The sequence below is a fragment of the Anomaloglossus baeobatrachus genome, chromosome 2, assembly GCF_048569485.1.
Source record: "Anomaloglossus baeobatrachus isolate aAnoBae1 chromosome 2, aAnoBae1.hap1, whole genome shotgun sequence".
NCBI lineage: Eukaryota > Metazoa > Chordata > Amphibia > Anura > Aromobatidae > Anomaloglossus > Anomaloglossus baeobatrachus.
In genome coordinates, this window is record NC_134354.1 from 433,600,011 (window position 1) to 433,618,701 (window position 18,691).

At 40.7% G+C, this 18,691-nt stretch overlaps 1 protein-coding gene across 4 annotated transcripts in view; it reads right to left on the reverse strand.

Moving 5' to 3' along the window:
- The window catches only part of BCAS3 (BCAS3 microtubule associated cell migration factor), a 1,792,248-nt gene that overhangs the window by 1,632,115 nt on the left and 141,442 nt on the right, over positions 1-18,691 (reverse strand). For all 4 annotated transcript variants that reach the window (XM_075336241.1, XM_075336239.1, XM_075336242.1 and 1 more), the window contains exon 7: positions 603-684. In XM_075336241.1, coding sequence (XP_075192356.1) covers positions 603-684 — 82 coding nt within the window. The remainder of the gene's footprint in view (positions 1-602; positions 685-18,691) is intronic.

Sequence of the window (18,691 nt, forward strand, 5' to 3'; positions counted from 1 at the left end):
TTTTTTTTTTTATTTTACTAGTCCCCCTAGGGGGGCTATTGCGATCAGCATTCCGATCGCTCTGCAGTATCTGCTGATCACAGCTACAAGGCTGTAAACAGCAGATACGCTCTCTTTCTCTTTTGCTGTGCCGCTGGCACAGCGAAATTGAAAGCAAGTCAGGTGTAGTACAGGAGTCATCACATGACCCTGTGCTACCATGACAACTATCGGAAGTCACGTGATCGCGTCACGTAACTTCCGGTATCGGGCGGTAAGTAAATGTTTACCGCGATCGCGCTTATAATGGTGCCGTCACATATTGACAGCGCCATATAAGGGGTTCAACGGCACGAGCAGATAACGATTCTACTCGTGCCTAGCAGGCACACATATCATAACATTATGACCGCAAGGACGTAATTTTACGGCCCGCGGTCGTTAAGGGGTTAAACGCACAACCTGCTAAAAAAAGACTGTGTGAGCTTCTTCACTATATATACTAAAATTACTTTCTAAACTGTATAGTTTAAACTCAATATTAAAATAAAACTATAAGCTAAATTATAAACAATAACAAAATGTAAAGGTAGATAAAATAAATAATACAATTTTTCACTTACAAATCTGAGGAGATGGCAATATTCTTGCAGACCGTACCGGACCATGTCGAACTGAGAATAACTCCTGCGCTTCTCCGCTAACCTATAAAAAAGTTAAATAAATTAAATAAAAATTATTCAGAACCAAGATTGTTTGGCTCACAACAATCATATATGTTAAAATATATCTTATAAATAATTTGTGCACAGTTCTGTTTAGCTATATCTTCAATGAAGCATAACATAGGGTGCCATGACAAGTTTTGACTCTACCCCCAGGCCACACCCTTTTACCATTTCTTTCTACAAGAGGTGGTGTCAGAGGGGTGGTGGCTGTGAAGGACATTCAGCAGACCGACTAGGAACACAGGGAGAAGACACAAATCCAGGACTGTCCCTCTGTATTGATACATAAGACTAGAGATAAGCTGACAAATTCGCAGGACTCCGGTCCATCATGCAGGTCAGTGGGCCTGGTGGCTGGACACGAGGCCCACAAATCTCTTAATCCTTCTGGTATCCCTGCTTTTGAGTAGCCAGGGTTGATGCAATGTTACCTTCCCATAGAATTCTATAGAGATTTAAAAAAGCACCAAAACAGCACAGTTCAACAGTATTTTTTAGAGCTATGTGGTCAAGATTACAGGTGAGCGAACACGTGGAAATTCGTTTCAGCAAGTTCAGCCAGACTTTAGATAAAGATCGGTTTGGGACTCGAACATGACCTGAACCCCAAATTAATTGGGCAATTCAGGTCTTCGTCCAAATGCAGCCAGCCATAAACAGATCACTTCTGGGGGATGGTGGGCGAGGTTTTTCCTTTTTTTTTTTTTTTGTTTTGTGCACACTACATTTGATCACGCTGTTGTTACCCCCAGTGCAAGCCATTGAAAAACTACAAGCGGCTAACACTGGACTGATGACCGAGTCTACCCACGCATAGCGAAGCTCACGCGAGTGGTTTGCATACATAAAGCACCCGAACTTTGTTCTTTTTTGTAAAGTCTCTGTTCGTTGTAAACACCAAATCTCGGCGTTGCTCATTTCTACTCAGGATATATCATGAAATCATATCCAATTTGTTTGAACTGTTAAACGCAGCGAAATTTCTGTGCAAAAAAAAAAAATGCAGCCTAAAGGCCCTGTCACACACAAAGATAAATCTTTGGGAGATCTGTGGTTGCAGTGAAATCATGGACATATTGTTCCATTTGCCACAGCCACAACCCTGGCATCGATTGTCAACAATTTCACTGCAACCACAGATCTGCCACAGATCTGCCACAGATCTGCCACAGATCTGCCACAGATTTATCTCTGTGTGTGACAGGGCCTTTAACACTAGAACTACTGGACTCGTGACACCTATATAGAAATACGTAGTGCAAAGTAGTCAAAATGACTACCTCAGTAGTTCTAGTGTTAATCTGTAGCATTTATGCTACATGAGAACATGACCTAAATATCCAAGCATATCACACTGGAGAAAAAAGTATTTAATCAGCCACTAATTGTGCAAGATCTCCAACTTAAAAAGATAACAGAAGCCTGTAATTGACATCATAGGTAGATCACAACTATGAGAAAAAAAATGAGAAAACAAATCGAGAAAATCACTTTTTCTGATTTGGCAAGATTGATTTTTGCTAATTATGGTGAAAAATAAGTATTTAGTCATCTAAAAACATGTAAGATTTCTGGGTCTCACAGACCTGTAACTTTTTCTTTAAGAGGATCCTCTGTCCTCCACTCATTATCTGTAGTAATGGCACCTGTTTGACTTTGTTATCACAGTATAAAAGACACCTGTCCACAACCTCAAACAGTGACACTCCAAACTCCACTATGGTGAAGACCAAAGAGCTGTCAAAGGAAACCAGAAACCAAACTGTAGCCCTGCACCAGTCTGGGAAGACTGAAATTGTAATAGGCAAGCAGCTTGGTGTGATTAAATCAACTGTGGGAGCAATAATAAGAAAATGGAAGACATACAAGACCACTGATAATCTCCCTCGATCTGGGGCTCCACGCAAGATCTCACCCCGTGGGGTCAAAATGATCACAAAAACAGTGAGAAAAAAATCCAAGAACCACACCGGGGGACCTAGTGAATGACCTGCATAGAGGTGGGACCACCTTAACAAAGGCTACCATCAGTAACACACTAAACCGCCAGGGACTCAGATCCTGCAGTGCCAGACGTGTTCCCCTGCTTAAAGTCAGTACATGTTTGGGCCAGTCTGAAATTTTCTGGAGAGAATTCGGATTATCCACAAAAGTATTGAGAGAACGTCATATGGTCTGATGAAACTAAAGTAGAACTATTTGGTAGAAACACAACTCGTGTTTGAAGGAGAAATAATGCTGAGTTGCATCCAAAGAACACCATACTGTTGTGAATACATTTGAATTAGATTCCAGTTTGGGGCTACCTCTTGTGGTCACTGTTGGTAGTGAAGTTGGCTTGCAGAATAGAAACCGGACAGCTGGGGAGGATTAGCAATCAGGGTGTTCTGACTGGGCCTATATAACTGAGTAGTGTTCTCTTGTTCCTTGCCGGTGCTCAATGTATCTCCGGTATGCTAAGGACATTCTGAAACCAGCCCTTTTCTCTGTGTCTACTAGAACTCCTTTCAGATAAGTTGGTATTTGTACCTCTGCTTATGGTTTCCACTTTCTTGTTATTTTGCCTGTGTGAAGTTCTTGGTGGAGTTGGATCATTCCTTGCTGGGAATGTCTGTGTAGCTTGCTCCATGTTCTGCTATGTATTTGTAATACTATTGTATGAACTGAGGATTTCGATTGCGTTAGGGCAATGACAACCAGAGACGGGTTCTTGGTGCAAAGACGTCTTATAATATGTAACCACAATATGTACACAGAGCAGAATATACACAGTAGAACATAAACACAGTAAATACCTGCCGGGTTCGGAGCAAAGGGGGAATTCCCGGGACCGCGCACCGGACTCCCCCAGGGAGACCACCAGAAGCGAACCCCTATACAGGGGCTGTCTGGCAATCACCCCAGAAGGCCTAAATGCGCAGCAGACGGGACACGAAAGGGCAACAGGTATAGTCCAAAAAATGTCCGTACATGATGTGAGTCCTAGGGTGGATATGAAACGGAAGGGACCGGGCAGAAGTGCCGACCAGAGACGGCAGACAGAGTCCGAGCACAGCTTGATAAGACAGGTGAAGTCCAGAGCCGATGTCGGGTGGTTCAACAGGATCCAAACAGCAATCAGGAGATGAGAGCAGCAGGGCAGGAGTACACAGGAAGCAGTATACTCAGGCAACTAGACTAGGCTTAGGGGCGGACTTTTAAACAGATGAACAGGAAGTAGGGCAACAGAACAGAAAACTCCATGTTAACAAAGGGCAAGATCCTTCAGAAGAAAACTGGAAATCCCGGAACTCTGACAGTATTGTGTTTTGTCATGCTTGGTACAAAATTAAGTCCCTCCTCTATATCAGTGTTTTTCTTGTATCCCAGTAACACCAAAGTACTGATATAGTGGGGGAGAAACTGTGTAGGCTCATTATTTTTAGATATCAGGCATGTTGGTATTTACTAGGGTTTTTATGGCTGTAGTCAGTGCTCTTTCCTATGCTTTCCTTTGCTGAATCTGTTCTCTAGCTACGTATTGTGTTTTCTTATATCACCGTTGTCTTTACATGTGGGGGGCTACCTATATTTTTAGGGACTACTCCGAGGCAGATAAGCTTTTCTAATATTTATCTCTGTAAGAATATTTAGTTCTCCGGATGTGTCGAAGCGACCAGGTCAACATAGGCACGTCCCACGGCTACGTCTAGTTGTGTGTCAATATTAGGTCTGCAGTCCGTTAAGGTTCCAGCCACTATGGTTATTTTTTGGGTTTCCGAGTTTTTGTCCTTTTTCTAATCCTCCTCGGTCACTGAATCATAATACCACACCTACTGTGAAGCATGGGGGTGGCATCATGTTTTGGGGCTGTTTCTCTGCAAAGGGACCAGGACGACTGATCCGTGTACATGAAAGAATGAATGGGGCCATGTATCGTGAGATTTTGAGCGCAAACCTTCTTCCATCAGCAAGGGAATTGAAGATGAAACGTGGCTGGGTCTTTCAGCATGAAGCATATGAAGGTCCTGGAGTGGCCTAGCTAGTCTCCAGATCTCAACCCCATTGAAAACCTTTGGAGGGAGTTGAAAGTCTGTGTTGCCTAGTGACAGGCCCAAGACATCACTGCTCTAGAGGAGATCTACATAGAGGTATGGGTCAACATACCACCAACAGTGTATGCCAACCTTATGAAGACTTACAGAAAACGTTTGACCTCTGTAACCACCAACAAAAGATATTTAACAAAATATTGAGATGAACTTTTGTTATTGACCAAATACTTATTTTCCACCATAATTTGCAAAAAAATATCTTGCCAGATGAGACAAGGTGATTTTCTGGATTTGTTTTCTCATTTTGTCTCACATAGTTCTGGTCTACCTATGATGCCAATTACAGGCCTCTCTCATCTTTTTAAGTGGGAGAACTTGCACAATTGGTGGCTGACAAAGTACTTTTTTTCCCCACTGTATGTAATTTCATAAAAACTGCAATTACTATGCCTCTAAATATGATACTGAACTGTTCCGCTTTGATGCATTTTTTCTCTATAAGCTAGTATGTGGAAAGGATAAAAAAAAATGTATGTAAAGAAAATGCAGTTGTATTTTAAGTGCAAAATCAAAGCTTATCTGTACTATAAAAAAGCAATAAATTTGCTGATTCAAATCTTACCCAAAAAAGGCATGAAAAAAGGGGGAAAACGCATAAAACAGGAGCAAAAAAATGCAATAATCAAAGAAGATTGATGATGTATTATGTTGTGTGGACAAGTGCAGAAACGTGCAAAAAAAAGCATCAGAAAAAATGAAGAAAAAAATAATCACACCAGTTTTTATACCATTTACCGACCACCATAAATAACCTGTTCACTGTGTTATAAGGTTGCTAGGATTACAGGGACACCAAATATATGTCCATGTTATTTGGTAATTTCTGATATTTATTTATTTGTGCATTAAAAATGAAATTTTTGACATTGTTTTTCATTACCTTTTAGATATTTTATAGTAAGAAAAGAATTTGACTTTTCCCTTTAGAATACAGGTACATAGCAATGCACTGGTATATAGATATGTATCTCTATGTATCAGTACAATCTGCCTGTGATTGAAGAGTCTATAATGAACATTCAAGTATAGAATATTCTCATATTCTAGGTACTGGAGGCTGTGGTTTTTATCTTCTGCTACTGTATACAATGATACAGGTTGTGGGTTGGAATCTCAATGAGAAGAATTATTTAATAAAATATGCAGAGCTGAGAGTCAGGACATGGTCCTGTCCTTTTGGGTCAGTCCCCATGGATCTAAAGCCCGCTTTACATGCTTCAATATATCTCACAATCCGTCGTTGGGGTCAAGTTGTAAGTGACGCACATCCGGCATCGTTTGTGAGGTATCTGCGTGTGACACCTACGTGCGATCAGGATTGAACGCAAAACCGTTGATCGCAAACACATCGTATCTTTGTCTAGAATTGAACGTTTTGTTGCACGAACCTAGTCAATTGAAACGTGTGACATCCCTCATACGATTTTGATGTCTGATGCTATGCTCGCAGGTGTGCGCTCTACACCGCAGCTTAAAAAAGGTCCGCTTCAGAGCGCAGCTGAAAAGCTGCTATCTGAAGCGCCTCACAATGTCTGTAATTCACTAATCTCTGTCAGTCGGTCACTATCTCTGTCCCTCTCTCTCTGTCCATGTCAGTCTATCCCTCTTACCCCCTCTCTCATACTCACCGATCCCCGATCACCGGCGCGGCGCTGCACGACATTCACACTGCTCCGGCGGCTTTTACTATTTTGAAAATGCCGGCCGCTCATTAAACAATCTCGTATTCCCTGCTTTCCCCGCCCACCGGCGCCTATGATTAGTTGCAGTGAGACACGCCCCCACGCTGAGTGACAGGTGTCTCACTGCACCCAATCACAGCAGCCGGTAGGCGGGTCTATACTGTGCAGTGAAATAAATAATTAAATAATTAAAAAAAACGGAGTGCGGGGTCCCCCCAATTTTAAAACCAGCCAGATAAAGCCATACGGCTGAAGGCTGGTATTCTCAGGATGGGGAGCTCCACGTTATGGGGAGCCCCCCAGCCTAACAATATCAGCCAGCAGCCGCCCAGAATTGCCTCATACATTAGATGCGACAGTTCTGGGACTGTACCCGGCTCTTCCCGATTTGTCCTGGTGCGTTTGCAAATCGGGGTAATAAGGAGTTATTGGCAGCCCATAGCTGCCACTAAGTCCTAGATTAATCATGTCAGGCGTCTCCCCGAGATACCTTCCATGATTAATCTGTAAGTGACAGTAAATAAACACACACACCCGAAAAAATCCTTTATTAGAAATAAAAAACACAAACATATACCCTCGTTCACCACTTTAATAAGCTCGAAAAAGCCCTCCATGTCCGGCGTAATTCAGGATGGTCCAGCATCGCTTCCAGCTCTGCTGCATGAAGGTGACCGGAGCTGCAGAATACACCGCCGCTCCTGTTAGCTCCACGCAGCTAATGAAGGGAATAGCGCGATCAGCTGAGCTGTCACTGAGGTTACCCGCTGTCAGTGGATACAGCGGTGGCCGCAGGTAACCTCAGTGACAGCTCAGCTGATCGCGCGGCTGTCTTCAGTTGCTGCGTGGAGGTGACAGGAGCGGCTGTGTCTTCTGCAGCTCCAGTCACCTTCATGCAGCAGAGCTGGAAGCGACGCTGGACCATCCTGGATTACGCCGGACATGGAGGGCTTTTTCGAGCTTATTAAAGTGGTGAACGAGGGTATATGTTTGTGTTTTTTATTGTGTGTGTATTTATTTACTGTCACTTACAGATTAATCATGGAAGTTATCTCGGGGAGACGCCTGACATGATTAATCTAGGACTTAGTGGCAGCTATGGGCTGCCAATAACTCCTTATTACCCCGATTGCCAATGCACCAGGGCAAATCGGGAACAGCCGGGTACAGTCCCAGAACTGTCGCATCTAATGTATGCGGCAATTTTGGGCGGCTGCTGGCTGATATTGTTAGGCTGGGGGGCTCCCCATAACGTGGAGCTCCCCATCCTGAGAATACCAGCCTTCAGCCGTATGGCTTTATCTGGCTGGTTTTAAAATTGGGGGGACCGCACGCCGTTTTTTTTAATTATTTAATTAATTTATTTCACTGCACAGTATAGACACGCCCACCGGCTGCTGTGATTGGGTGCAGTGAGTGACCCTGTCACTCAGCGTGGGGGCGTGTCTCACTGCAACCAATCATGGGCGCCGGTGGGCGGGGAAAGCAGGGAATATGAGATTGTTTAATGAGCGGCCGGCTTTTTCAAAATAGTAAAAGCCGCTGGAGCAGTGAGAATGCTGTGCAGCGCCGCGCCGGGGATCGGTGAGTATATGAGAGAGGGCTGCTCAATTCAGTTACTCAGGAGTTTAGCGGTAACCGGTGAGTCCTTTACTGGTGACCGCTAATCAGGACGCGATAAATACAGAGCCGCAGCATGACAATGAAGTCGGGTTAAGTTAACCCGAGTTCATTCTGATCGTGCGGCTCTTTCTGTGTCTGCTGTCATCTGCCATTCAGCTCTGCTACATGGCTGTCTGTGTCTGCTGTTAGCGGCCATGTAGCAGAGCTGAATGGCAGATGACATAGTAAAAACGCATTCCTACACATTACACATGCTTGGCAAGTAAATAAATTAAAAAAAAAAACAAAAAAAAACAAGGGTGCCCAATGCATACGTCACAGAACACATGATCTAAAGGATCACACACAAAATTGATCAATTTAACATAGACTACTAACGCACGTGTGACAGCAAATGAACGACCTACGTGTGATCTCATTAGATCACATATGCGATCTGGGCGTGTCACATCGCAAACGTGATTGCATAACAAATTGCAACGTGTAAAGCAGGCTTTAGATGGTTGGGAGCAGGGTCGGACAGGCTCACCGGGGTACCGGGGTTTCCCTCAGTGGGCCTCAATGTCTTATATAATGTGGGGCTGCTGTACAGCGCCGCAGGGCCATCTGTTTCTCATTATTAGGCACAGTAGAGCTTCTAAACATTTTATATGTTTCAAAGAACTAAAAATGCTCATTTGTGGAATTTGCAGCATTAGGAGGTCACATTCACTGAAATGAAAAGCTATTTAAATCCAAAACATCCTAACAGGCCAAGTTACATGTTAACATAGGAACCCTTCTTTGATATCACCTTCACAATTCTGGCATCCATTGAAATTGTGAGTTTTGGGAGAGTTTTTGCTTGAATTTATTTGCATGATGTCAGAATAGTCTCCCAGAGCTGCTGTTTTCATATGAACTGTCTCCCACCCTCAAATCTTTTGCTTGATGATACTCCAAAGGTTCTCTATGGGGTTGAGGCCAGGGGAAGATGGTAACCACACCATCAGTTTATTTCCTTATATGCCCATAGCAGCCAATGACACAGAGGTATTCTTTGCAGCATGAGATGGTGCATTGTCATGCATTAAGATGATTTTGCTACTGAAGGCACGTTTCTGCTTTTTGTACCATGGAAGTAAGTTGTCAGTCAGAAGCTCTATATACTTTGCAGAGGTCATTTTCACACCTTCAAGAACCCTAAAGGGGCCTACCAGATGTCTCCCCATGATTCCGGCACAAAACATGACTCCTCACCTCCTTGCTGACGTCGCAGCGTTGTTGGGACATGGTGGCCATCCACCAACCATCCACTACTCCATCCATCTGGACCATCCAGGGTTGCTTGATACTCATCAGTAAACAAGACTGTTTGAAAATTAGTCAACATGTATGTCTGGGTCCACTGCAACCGTTTCTGCTTGTGAGCACTGGTTAGGGGTGGCCAAAGAGTAGGTTTTTGCACCACAGCAAGCCTTTGAAGGATCCTACACCTTGAGGTTCGAGGGACTCCAGAGGCACCAGCAGCTTCAAATAACAGTTTGCTGGTTTATAATGGCTTTTTAGCAGCTGCCCTCTTAATCCGATGGACTTGCCTGGCAGAAACCTTCTTCATTCTTCCTTTATCAGCACGAACATGTATGTGCTCAGAATCAGCCACAAATCTCTTCACAATACAATGAACACGCTTAAGTTTTCGTGAAATATCTAATGTTTTCATCCATTGTCCAAGGCATTGCACTATTTGATTCTTTTCGGCAGCATTGAGATCCTTTTTCTTTCCCATGTTACTTGAAAACGGTGGCCTGCTTAATATTGTGGAACATCCAGTTTTCCATTTATTGGGCTCACCTGACAAACTAATTATCACAGGTATCTGAGATTGATTTCAGGGATCCAAAGAACTCTGAGACACAATACCATTAATGAGTTTCATTGGAAAAAAAAAAAATTAATCGCTGACACTTAAATCCAATTTGCATAATAATTTGGAACATGGTGTAAAGACTACAGTTAATAATAAACATTGTCATTATACTTACAGGTCCCGTGACGTGTCCTGCAGACTCTGTTTCCCAATGCTGTGCCCTCAGGTGAAAGGACCTTCCGTGACGTCATGGCCATGTGACCAGTCAGGTGTGAATGTTGTATTACTTCGTTGGTTACAGACTGGTCACATGACTATGACGTCAACAAAGGTCCTGCTGTTAACTGTTAACAATGATCGGACTCGGAAGCAGGAACGGCCGGGAGACAGAGGTTGAGTGGGTCTGCAGGATGCGTCTTAGGACCTGTAAATATAATTACAATGTTTTTTAATGATATGCTTTTTTTTTTCTTTTACAGCCCCTGGACCCGATCTGTAACCGATCTGTAACCCGAGCTTCCCAGATCGGGATCGCCCATCACTATTCTGAAGTCGTACAGCTTTATTTGCTATCTGTACCTCAACATGTCATACAAACTCTTAGTTGGTGATACACTCTGAAGAAGTATTTCCTGGCAAAAGTCTAAAATTATTTTTACTTATTACTTTGCGAAAGAGAGGTCACTGGTGCCCCTTTTTGGCTGAATACAGTCACACTCTATAGTGATTGCCTGTTTTCATGTCTCCCATTTATATCTCCAAAAAGGTTTATTTCAGCACAAATAAATGTGTCTGCTATGGATTTGTTTGATCACTTTCTTCACATTCAAAGCTGATTTTAGGACTGTAAAGTAAAAAGGGACATTTCTCAGAGCAGATATTACCAAGGGACAATTATTTCAGGATTGCAACGTGTAAATACCCTCGAGCAGTCTCCACATTTAATCTTCATCAGTTATGTAGTCATTATACTTTGTGCATAATGCTTTTTTATCATCACAGCCTTTAGATAATTTGACCATCCAGATTTAGCCTAAGCATTAGTATGTTTACTGATAAATGATTCCTTCAATATACGAAACAACAGCTCCATCTGCCAGTAATGAAGTGTCCAGGGATAGAATCTGTACATGCCTCATTGGAGAGAGTTATAGATTGGAATTGTGCTAAATCAAACCTGTTTAGGTTTAGATGCTTCAGAGTCTTAATGAAGGTCATTCCCATAGTGGAAATGTAAGAACACAGTTATATCATTGTCCTATAACATAATCTCACTTACATTTCTTAGCATGACTTAGCTTTTCCCGATTAGTAGACATTAAGGTTTTAATTCCCACAATGAGTATTCGGTGACTTTTGAAGCTGCAGAGTTTCTGCAGCAATTTTGCACATATATACACATATATATATATATAAATATCTATATATATATATAGATATATATATATATATATATATATATATATATATATATATATATATATATGTTACTGGTGTTTTTTCATTGCTCTTCTGAGAGCGTTCCTTACATGCGTTTGATCATGTTTTTGATGCAGCAGTTATTGTATTATTTTGGTATTTCATGATATAAATAAATCTGTTTTTTTATACCTCCCGATATTTGGAGTTGACAAAACTTTATTGATACAGTCATGTGCGATATACATGTTTTAGTGTACTTCCAGTGAGTGAAAAACACTAAAATCATCTATATGATTTTTTTGTGCTTGCAGATTTTCCACATCTAATGCAAATCTATGGGGAAGATCTGCACATAAAACTTGTGCTGCATAAAATATCCTCTTTTTTCCACATTTTTGCATGCATGCTTGATACATTATTTTAATGTTTGGTTTTTTTTCAGTTCATTTGAATGGGTTCAAAATTGAGTAAAAACATTGAAAGAATTAACCTGCTGCAGATCTGAAACTGAGTTTTAAGATGTAGCAGAGCTCAGAATGTTAACCATGCCTACACAGTTTCCTGTATACTGTACATTGTCTTTTGACAGTGAACTGCTAATCAGGGCTGGGGGTGTGGTTGAACCAGGATGCACATGGAAAGCTAGTTCACCATAACCCACAATGACATCAAATGACAAGTATGTTTGTGTTGGGGACAGTAAAAAACATTCTATATATTATATCAATAATAGATGTTCTGACCATTACGATACACTGTATGTTCGGCTCTTTTTTTTGCCCCTATTATCTGTATTACCTGCTCATTTATACAGCATCCAAAGGTTTTAACCTTAATGCGCAGGCGCGCATTATGTGTTCCGAGGTGAACCGCAAACACACTCATCATTTTATGTCATTGTGGGTCTCTGACGAGTGGTACATGTGAGGTTTCACGCTGGGTGGCGCATGCGCGTTTGCGCTGTAATACGATCCATACCTTCACTATTTTGGATGTGTTGTCTTACCGTAGGTTACATGTGCGCTTGAGTGAAGCATTCCAATATGGCGCTTCACATCATCTAATGCCGGTTAAGCGGTAAATGGTTCATTTCTTACAGCTGATTTCTGTTTATATGGGTATATAAGCCCACAATTGAAACACACTCCTAGGGTGCCTCCTCTCTCTGCAGTGGGTTATATCATTCCAGTATTGTCTGTTCCACATGCTGAATTTATCCTTTGGAGATTTCCACTATGGGACTGCGTGTCTAAAATTCTATTGCCATCTATATCTCATTCAGGTCAAGTATTGGGAACTATCTGTGTTGATTGTATTCTATTGTCACACTATATATATACATATGTATTTGTGTTGTCTTTGTATATTTGTATGGTCTTTGATGGATCATATTTGTTTCCTTAGCCTTCTGATGAACCATGTCTACGGGGAAATGCGTCGAGGCAAACCATTCATATCTTAACACTAGAACTACTGAGGTAGTCATTTTGACTACTTTGCACCATGTATTTTTATATAGGTGTCACGAGTCCAGTAGTTCTAGTGTTAAAGCAGCTAAACTACACAGAGGACTGATTGCACAACTTAGGGGTACTTTACACGCTGCGATATCGACACCGATATCGCTATCAAGCGTATCCGCCCCGGTCGGTTGTGCGTCATGGGCAAATCACTGCCCGTGTCGCACAACCTCGCTTACACCCGTCAAACGCACTTACCTGTCTAGCGACGTCGCTGTGACCGGCGAACCACCTGCTTTCTAAGGGGGCGGTTCGTGCGGCATCACAGCGGCATCACAAGGCAGCCGTCTAATAACAGAGGAGCGGCGGAGATTAGCGGCTGGAACATGCCGCCCAGCTCCTTCCTTCCTCATTGCCGGTGGACGGAGGTAAGGAGATGTTCGTTGCTCCTGTGGTGTCACACACGATGTGTGATGCCGCAGGAACAAGGAACAACATCGCTACTCACCAGACAATGATATTTGGTGTTTGGACGACCTTTCCAACACCAACGATTTTTATCACTTTTGCGATCATTGTAGGTCGCTCGTACGTGTCACACGCTGCAATGTCGCTAACGACGCCGGATGTGCGTCACAAACACCGTGACCCCGAAGATAAATCGTTAGCGATGTCGCAGCGTGTAAAGCACCCTTTACTCTTCCTCAGCAATTTGATGTTTTGTTTTTTCGTCCTGGCTAATATGCCTTTGTGAAAATATTTTTATAAGAAGGACTCTTTATTTATCTCAAAGCTAAGTATTGCTTGGAAGATCTTTCGCCATATACTGTGTAATTTCATATGTATTAGCTGCCGTCAGTATGTGATTGTGTTTTCTGTCCCTTTTAGGGTATGACCGCACTTTACATTTCCACCTGCGTTTCAGCTGCTTTTTAGGTCCGTTTTGAACTGCAGCGTTTTCATGCCAAAAGGCATGCGTTTTGCTTTTCCATAATAGTCTATAGAAAATGTAGATTTCTAGACCGCACTTTGCGTTTTTAAACGCTGCGTTTAATTTGTATAATTTGTGGCAAAAATCATGCGTTCAAAGAAGAAGCATATCAATTGTTTTTGCCATTTTGGGTGCGTTTTGCTAACATTGAAGTCAATGAGAAATGGCAAAAACCAATAAACTTCAAATTTCCTGCGTTTTACCTGCTTTTTAGCTGCAGAAAACATGCGTTTTGGACTTCAAACACGCATGCTTTTCTGACATTAAAATAATGGAATAATATGTCCCTTTACACACACACACATAGTCCAACAATTAAATTAAAGAAAATTTTGATTTTATTGCTATTTTTTCAATAAATATTATAAAACCGCAATAATTTCATTAAATATAACTATTTTCTTTATTAATTCTAAAATTATATATGTTTTGTTTTTTTTTCTCTTTTTTATTCTGTTTGACTATTTAATCTTTATTTAGTAGTGTAGTGTCTTGATGTTCAAAACGCATCTGTCAAAACGCAGGTGAAAAAGCATGTAAAAAGTGCTACAAACGCATCTAAAATGCGGAAAAAAAATTTCTGGAAAAGGCAACTTTGGCTAAATCAGTTAAGGCAAAAACGTGCGTTTAGAACTGCAAGTAGGACAACGCAAAGTGCGGTCATAGCTTAAGTCCTATAATTATCTGTTCCTCCCATCTTGCTCCTGATATCCAGGGGTAAGTGGGAGGAACTTTGATGTATACTATATATATGAACTTTTTGTTTACTCAGTAATCATCATGTAAATAGGGACATTATCTAAAAAATACGGATATTGTATCTTGGGGGGTGCACCTATTTAGCCTAGTGTGGCATATGTGTGTTTTTTTACACCTTTAAAATATTTTTGTAATAAAATTTGTTTTGTATATTGAATATTTCGTGTTTTTATGCATACAATATATTTCTGACCTATGGTTATAATTGTTAAGTTTAAAGTAAAGGAAAACAACATTAATCATTTTCCTTCCATCTCTTTTACAATAAGGCTGAATAAAAAAAATAATTAAAAGGAAATGTTTTTTTTTTATATACAAATTAGTGATTCTGAAAATGTTCAGTAATTAGGAGAAAATTTTCCCGGAATAGGAGATTCTGCTAGTACAGGTCATTATACTTGGAATCTGAGTAGGACTTTACTCTATGGCGATATATATTGTAATTAATGATGAGCGAGTTTCGAAATACTTGGATTCGTGATACTCGTAATGAGTACTGTCTAATACTCGCGTATTCATTCCGAATAGTGTGTGCAATGCAAGTCAATGGGGAAAAACTCGCAATGTAACGAGTAACCCGAATGCTGTACTATTCCTGCGAGTAGCAAATAGAACGTCATTCGGGTTCCTTGTTACATTGCGAGTATTCCCCATTGAGTTGCATTGAACACACTCTTTGGAATGCATACGAGTGTATTAGACAGTACTCATTATGAGTGTCGCGAATCCAAATATTTCAAAAGTCCCTCATCATTAATTGTAATCTTTAGACTGGGGTCGTATGATCGTATGAGTGAGCCTTTAGGCTGTGTGCGCACGTTGCGTAATTGTATGCATTTACGCTGCGTATTGCACTGCAGCATAAATGCATGCGTCCTGCGTCCCCTGCACAATCTATGAAGATTGTGCATGATACGTGCGCACGATGCTTTTATGAACGCAGCGATTTAGATGACTAAAATTTTGACCCAAATCCATGCGTTCATAAAATGAACACGTCAATTATTTGTGCGCTTTGGATGCAGCTACCACTCTGTCTATGGTGGGGGCAGCAGCGATAGCGCATAAAATCGGCTTTTTTTGTACAGAAAAACTGCATCCATTATGCAGTGTTTCTGCAGCGATTTGACACGCACATGTGCTGTCAAATCGCTGCAGAATATTCAGCAGTTATGTGCGCATGAGCCCTTAGGGTAATTGCAAAGACGTCTTTTTTAGGCAGATTCCTCCACAGAAACCGTATGAAAAATCTATCATAAAATGCTTAAAAGAATGAACCTATGCATTTCTATAAGAATTTACTTGCTGTTCATATGTTCAGTCTTTTAAATATATTTTAACCTTTTCTGAATTCTAAAAACATCAAGCAATTAAAATAAATGACCTGTCCATTGTTCTGTCATTTTCCGCTAGAAAGACGCTCTGTACTTTACCATACAAGTCAATGGGAAAGCTCATGCACATCTTTTGGAGCATTTTGTCATCATTTTTACTCAAAAAAATGTTAGCGGTTTCTTCATTATTCAATAGAGTGAAAAATACGACTGGAAATTTACACTGAAAAACAAGTCCCAAAATCCATGGGAAAATCCTCCAAAAAACTGCAATCAGCTAAAGCCCTGTTCACTTTTTGATGCATTTTTTGGTGCAGATTATCGAGCAGTTTGTTGCCCAAATCTGCAGGTCTATCCTTAACCCAGTAAAGTCTATGAGAAACCAGAAATGTTGTGTGCAGGTTGCTTCTTTTCTCCTTGCAGCTTTGGTTGCAGAAAAAAGAAGCAGCATGTCAATTGTTCATCCATTTTTTCCTGTGTTTTTTAGCCCTTCCAACCACTGAATTTACTAAAAAAAACTCACAAGAAAAGCACCCCAAAAAACACAGCAAAAACGCACTAAAAATGTGTTTTTTGGTGAGTTTTGTGGCCACAAAGTACGTTTTTTGGTACAGAACATTTCAGCGTGCGCACATACCCTAAACCCATTGGAAAAAAGCTCAGGAAACTACACAAAAAATGACAGAAATAAGGTTCTAGGAAAAATACACCAGATATGTCTTCAGCTAGAAAAGACTTTGTGTCCAAGTAACCTGTCAGGCTACTTTCACATAGATTTTTCTTGTGTGAAAAAATGTTCTGTGTTTTTAACAGTGTACTGAACCCAATTTTGGTTCATGAGTCTTTACAATTTCTGTTGATTCTCTTTTTCTCATATAAAAACAAAATAGCCCCCCAAAAAAGCACATTCCTTGCAATAATCTATCAGTAAAAATAAAAGATAGCACACATACAAAAAAACTGACCTGTAAACCAGCCTTACTATACAATAGATGTCAATCCTTAGTAAATTTATGGGATGTGAGTGACAGTAGAGGTACTAAATTCCTATGTGAAACACTTGATTTGTAAGACCACAATATGTGGATCAATAATGTACCAAAAATGAAGAAAAGCATACTTGGCAAGGCCCCTTACCCTCCAGTACAAATTGTCAGCCTCAGCCTACTCACAGGAGTAGCCATAACTAAAAGTGTCACTACCAGTGCTGACCCTGGTGGCATAGAACTGTTCAAAATCAAGCGATGGCAGAGTGTGGAGAACACAGAGTGTGTTCTCCATGCTACTGCCACTTTATGATGAGTGGCAGTAGCATGGATGGTGACAATTTAGAGGTCAGGGTAGATCTGGTAATGAGGATAAGTGAAGGCTACCCGCTGTATCCTATCCGCTTTAGGTTTTTCATATCTCACGCAGGCGCTGACTGTCTAAACTCCGATGATCTCAAGCTCTTGCAGTCCATTGCTCTCACTCAGTTTCTCCCACAGGCACAGTTGACTGGTTTCCGCGCTCTGCACTTAAGTAACCCCTAATCCTGTCGCTCACTAGCCTTGCAGGCACAACTCAACTTTTTCTCATGCGCTAGATTTCTAAACTTTGATTATAACCCACAGATGACGTATCACTGAGTCTCCCCATTTTCTCACTTAAACGTCCTACTAACAATTAAAAATGAACATAAAGCCTTTATAATTTTAAATAATTTTTTATATTATATATTTTTCTTTCGTTTACGTTATTTTCTTTTTTTTATCAAATATTTCTAGATATCTTTTTCATTTTCATGTATTTCTACTACATTATCATTTTCATTCAAATCCATGAAACAGTGGCTCATACGCTAATTTATGATATCCTAAGGATTTGAGCTTTATTGTGAAATATTTTTATTCACTCCAACACAGGATAGCTCGAAATTTTATTTTTTATTTTATATATATTTTTTATTTTTCATATTCCAATTGAAAGCTTTTTTTCCCTTTTAATTCCACATTTATAACATTAGCGTAATGGTTAACATCACCGTCTCACATGGTTTCCCACCATTTAGTGGGTTCAGATCCATGAAGCGTGTGCGTGTATGTACAGTGTGTGTGTGTGTATATATATATATATATATATATATATATATATATATACACCCCTGACGAAGGTAACCGAACAGTGTTACCGAAACGGCCGTCGGGTGGTCTGCGGAGTCCCTCCTGCTGACATTCCTCATTTGATTCTCCTACATCTATGTAAGTTGCAACTCTGCTGTGCCTATAATTAGCTATGTTGCACATATGCATGCATGTATGCAGAGTTGTCAGTTGCATATAGGGGTAAGGTATGATGAATATATAGTGACACCTAGTGGACCATATGTGAATTGAGTTGTCATCGATTTGATAGCTCTGGGATGTGGTCTGCAGAGTTCCTTCTGCTGACATCTGTTATTAGATTTTCCTTATATTTTTGCAAGTTCTAATTCTGCTTTTCCTATAATCAGTTATGTTGTATATACATATGTATATATTTTTTTGGCAAGCAGAATTTGTTCGTTGCACATAAGGAAAAGTATAATGAATACATAGTGACATCTAATGTATTATGTATGTATACTGTGCTGTCACTAATTTTGATATCTTTGGGTTTTCATATGGAGGGATCCGAGACCTTAGGGGTCGATATTGTCCTGCACTAATTGCTTCACCCTTTTCATGTTTTGTTGTCATGATTTGAAAAATAAAAATAATAAATAATTGCAAATTATGGGCGTTTGATCGCT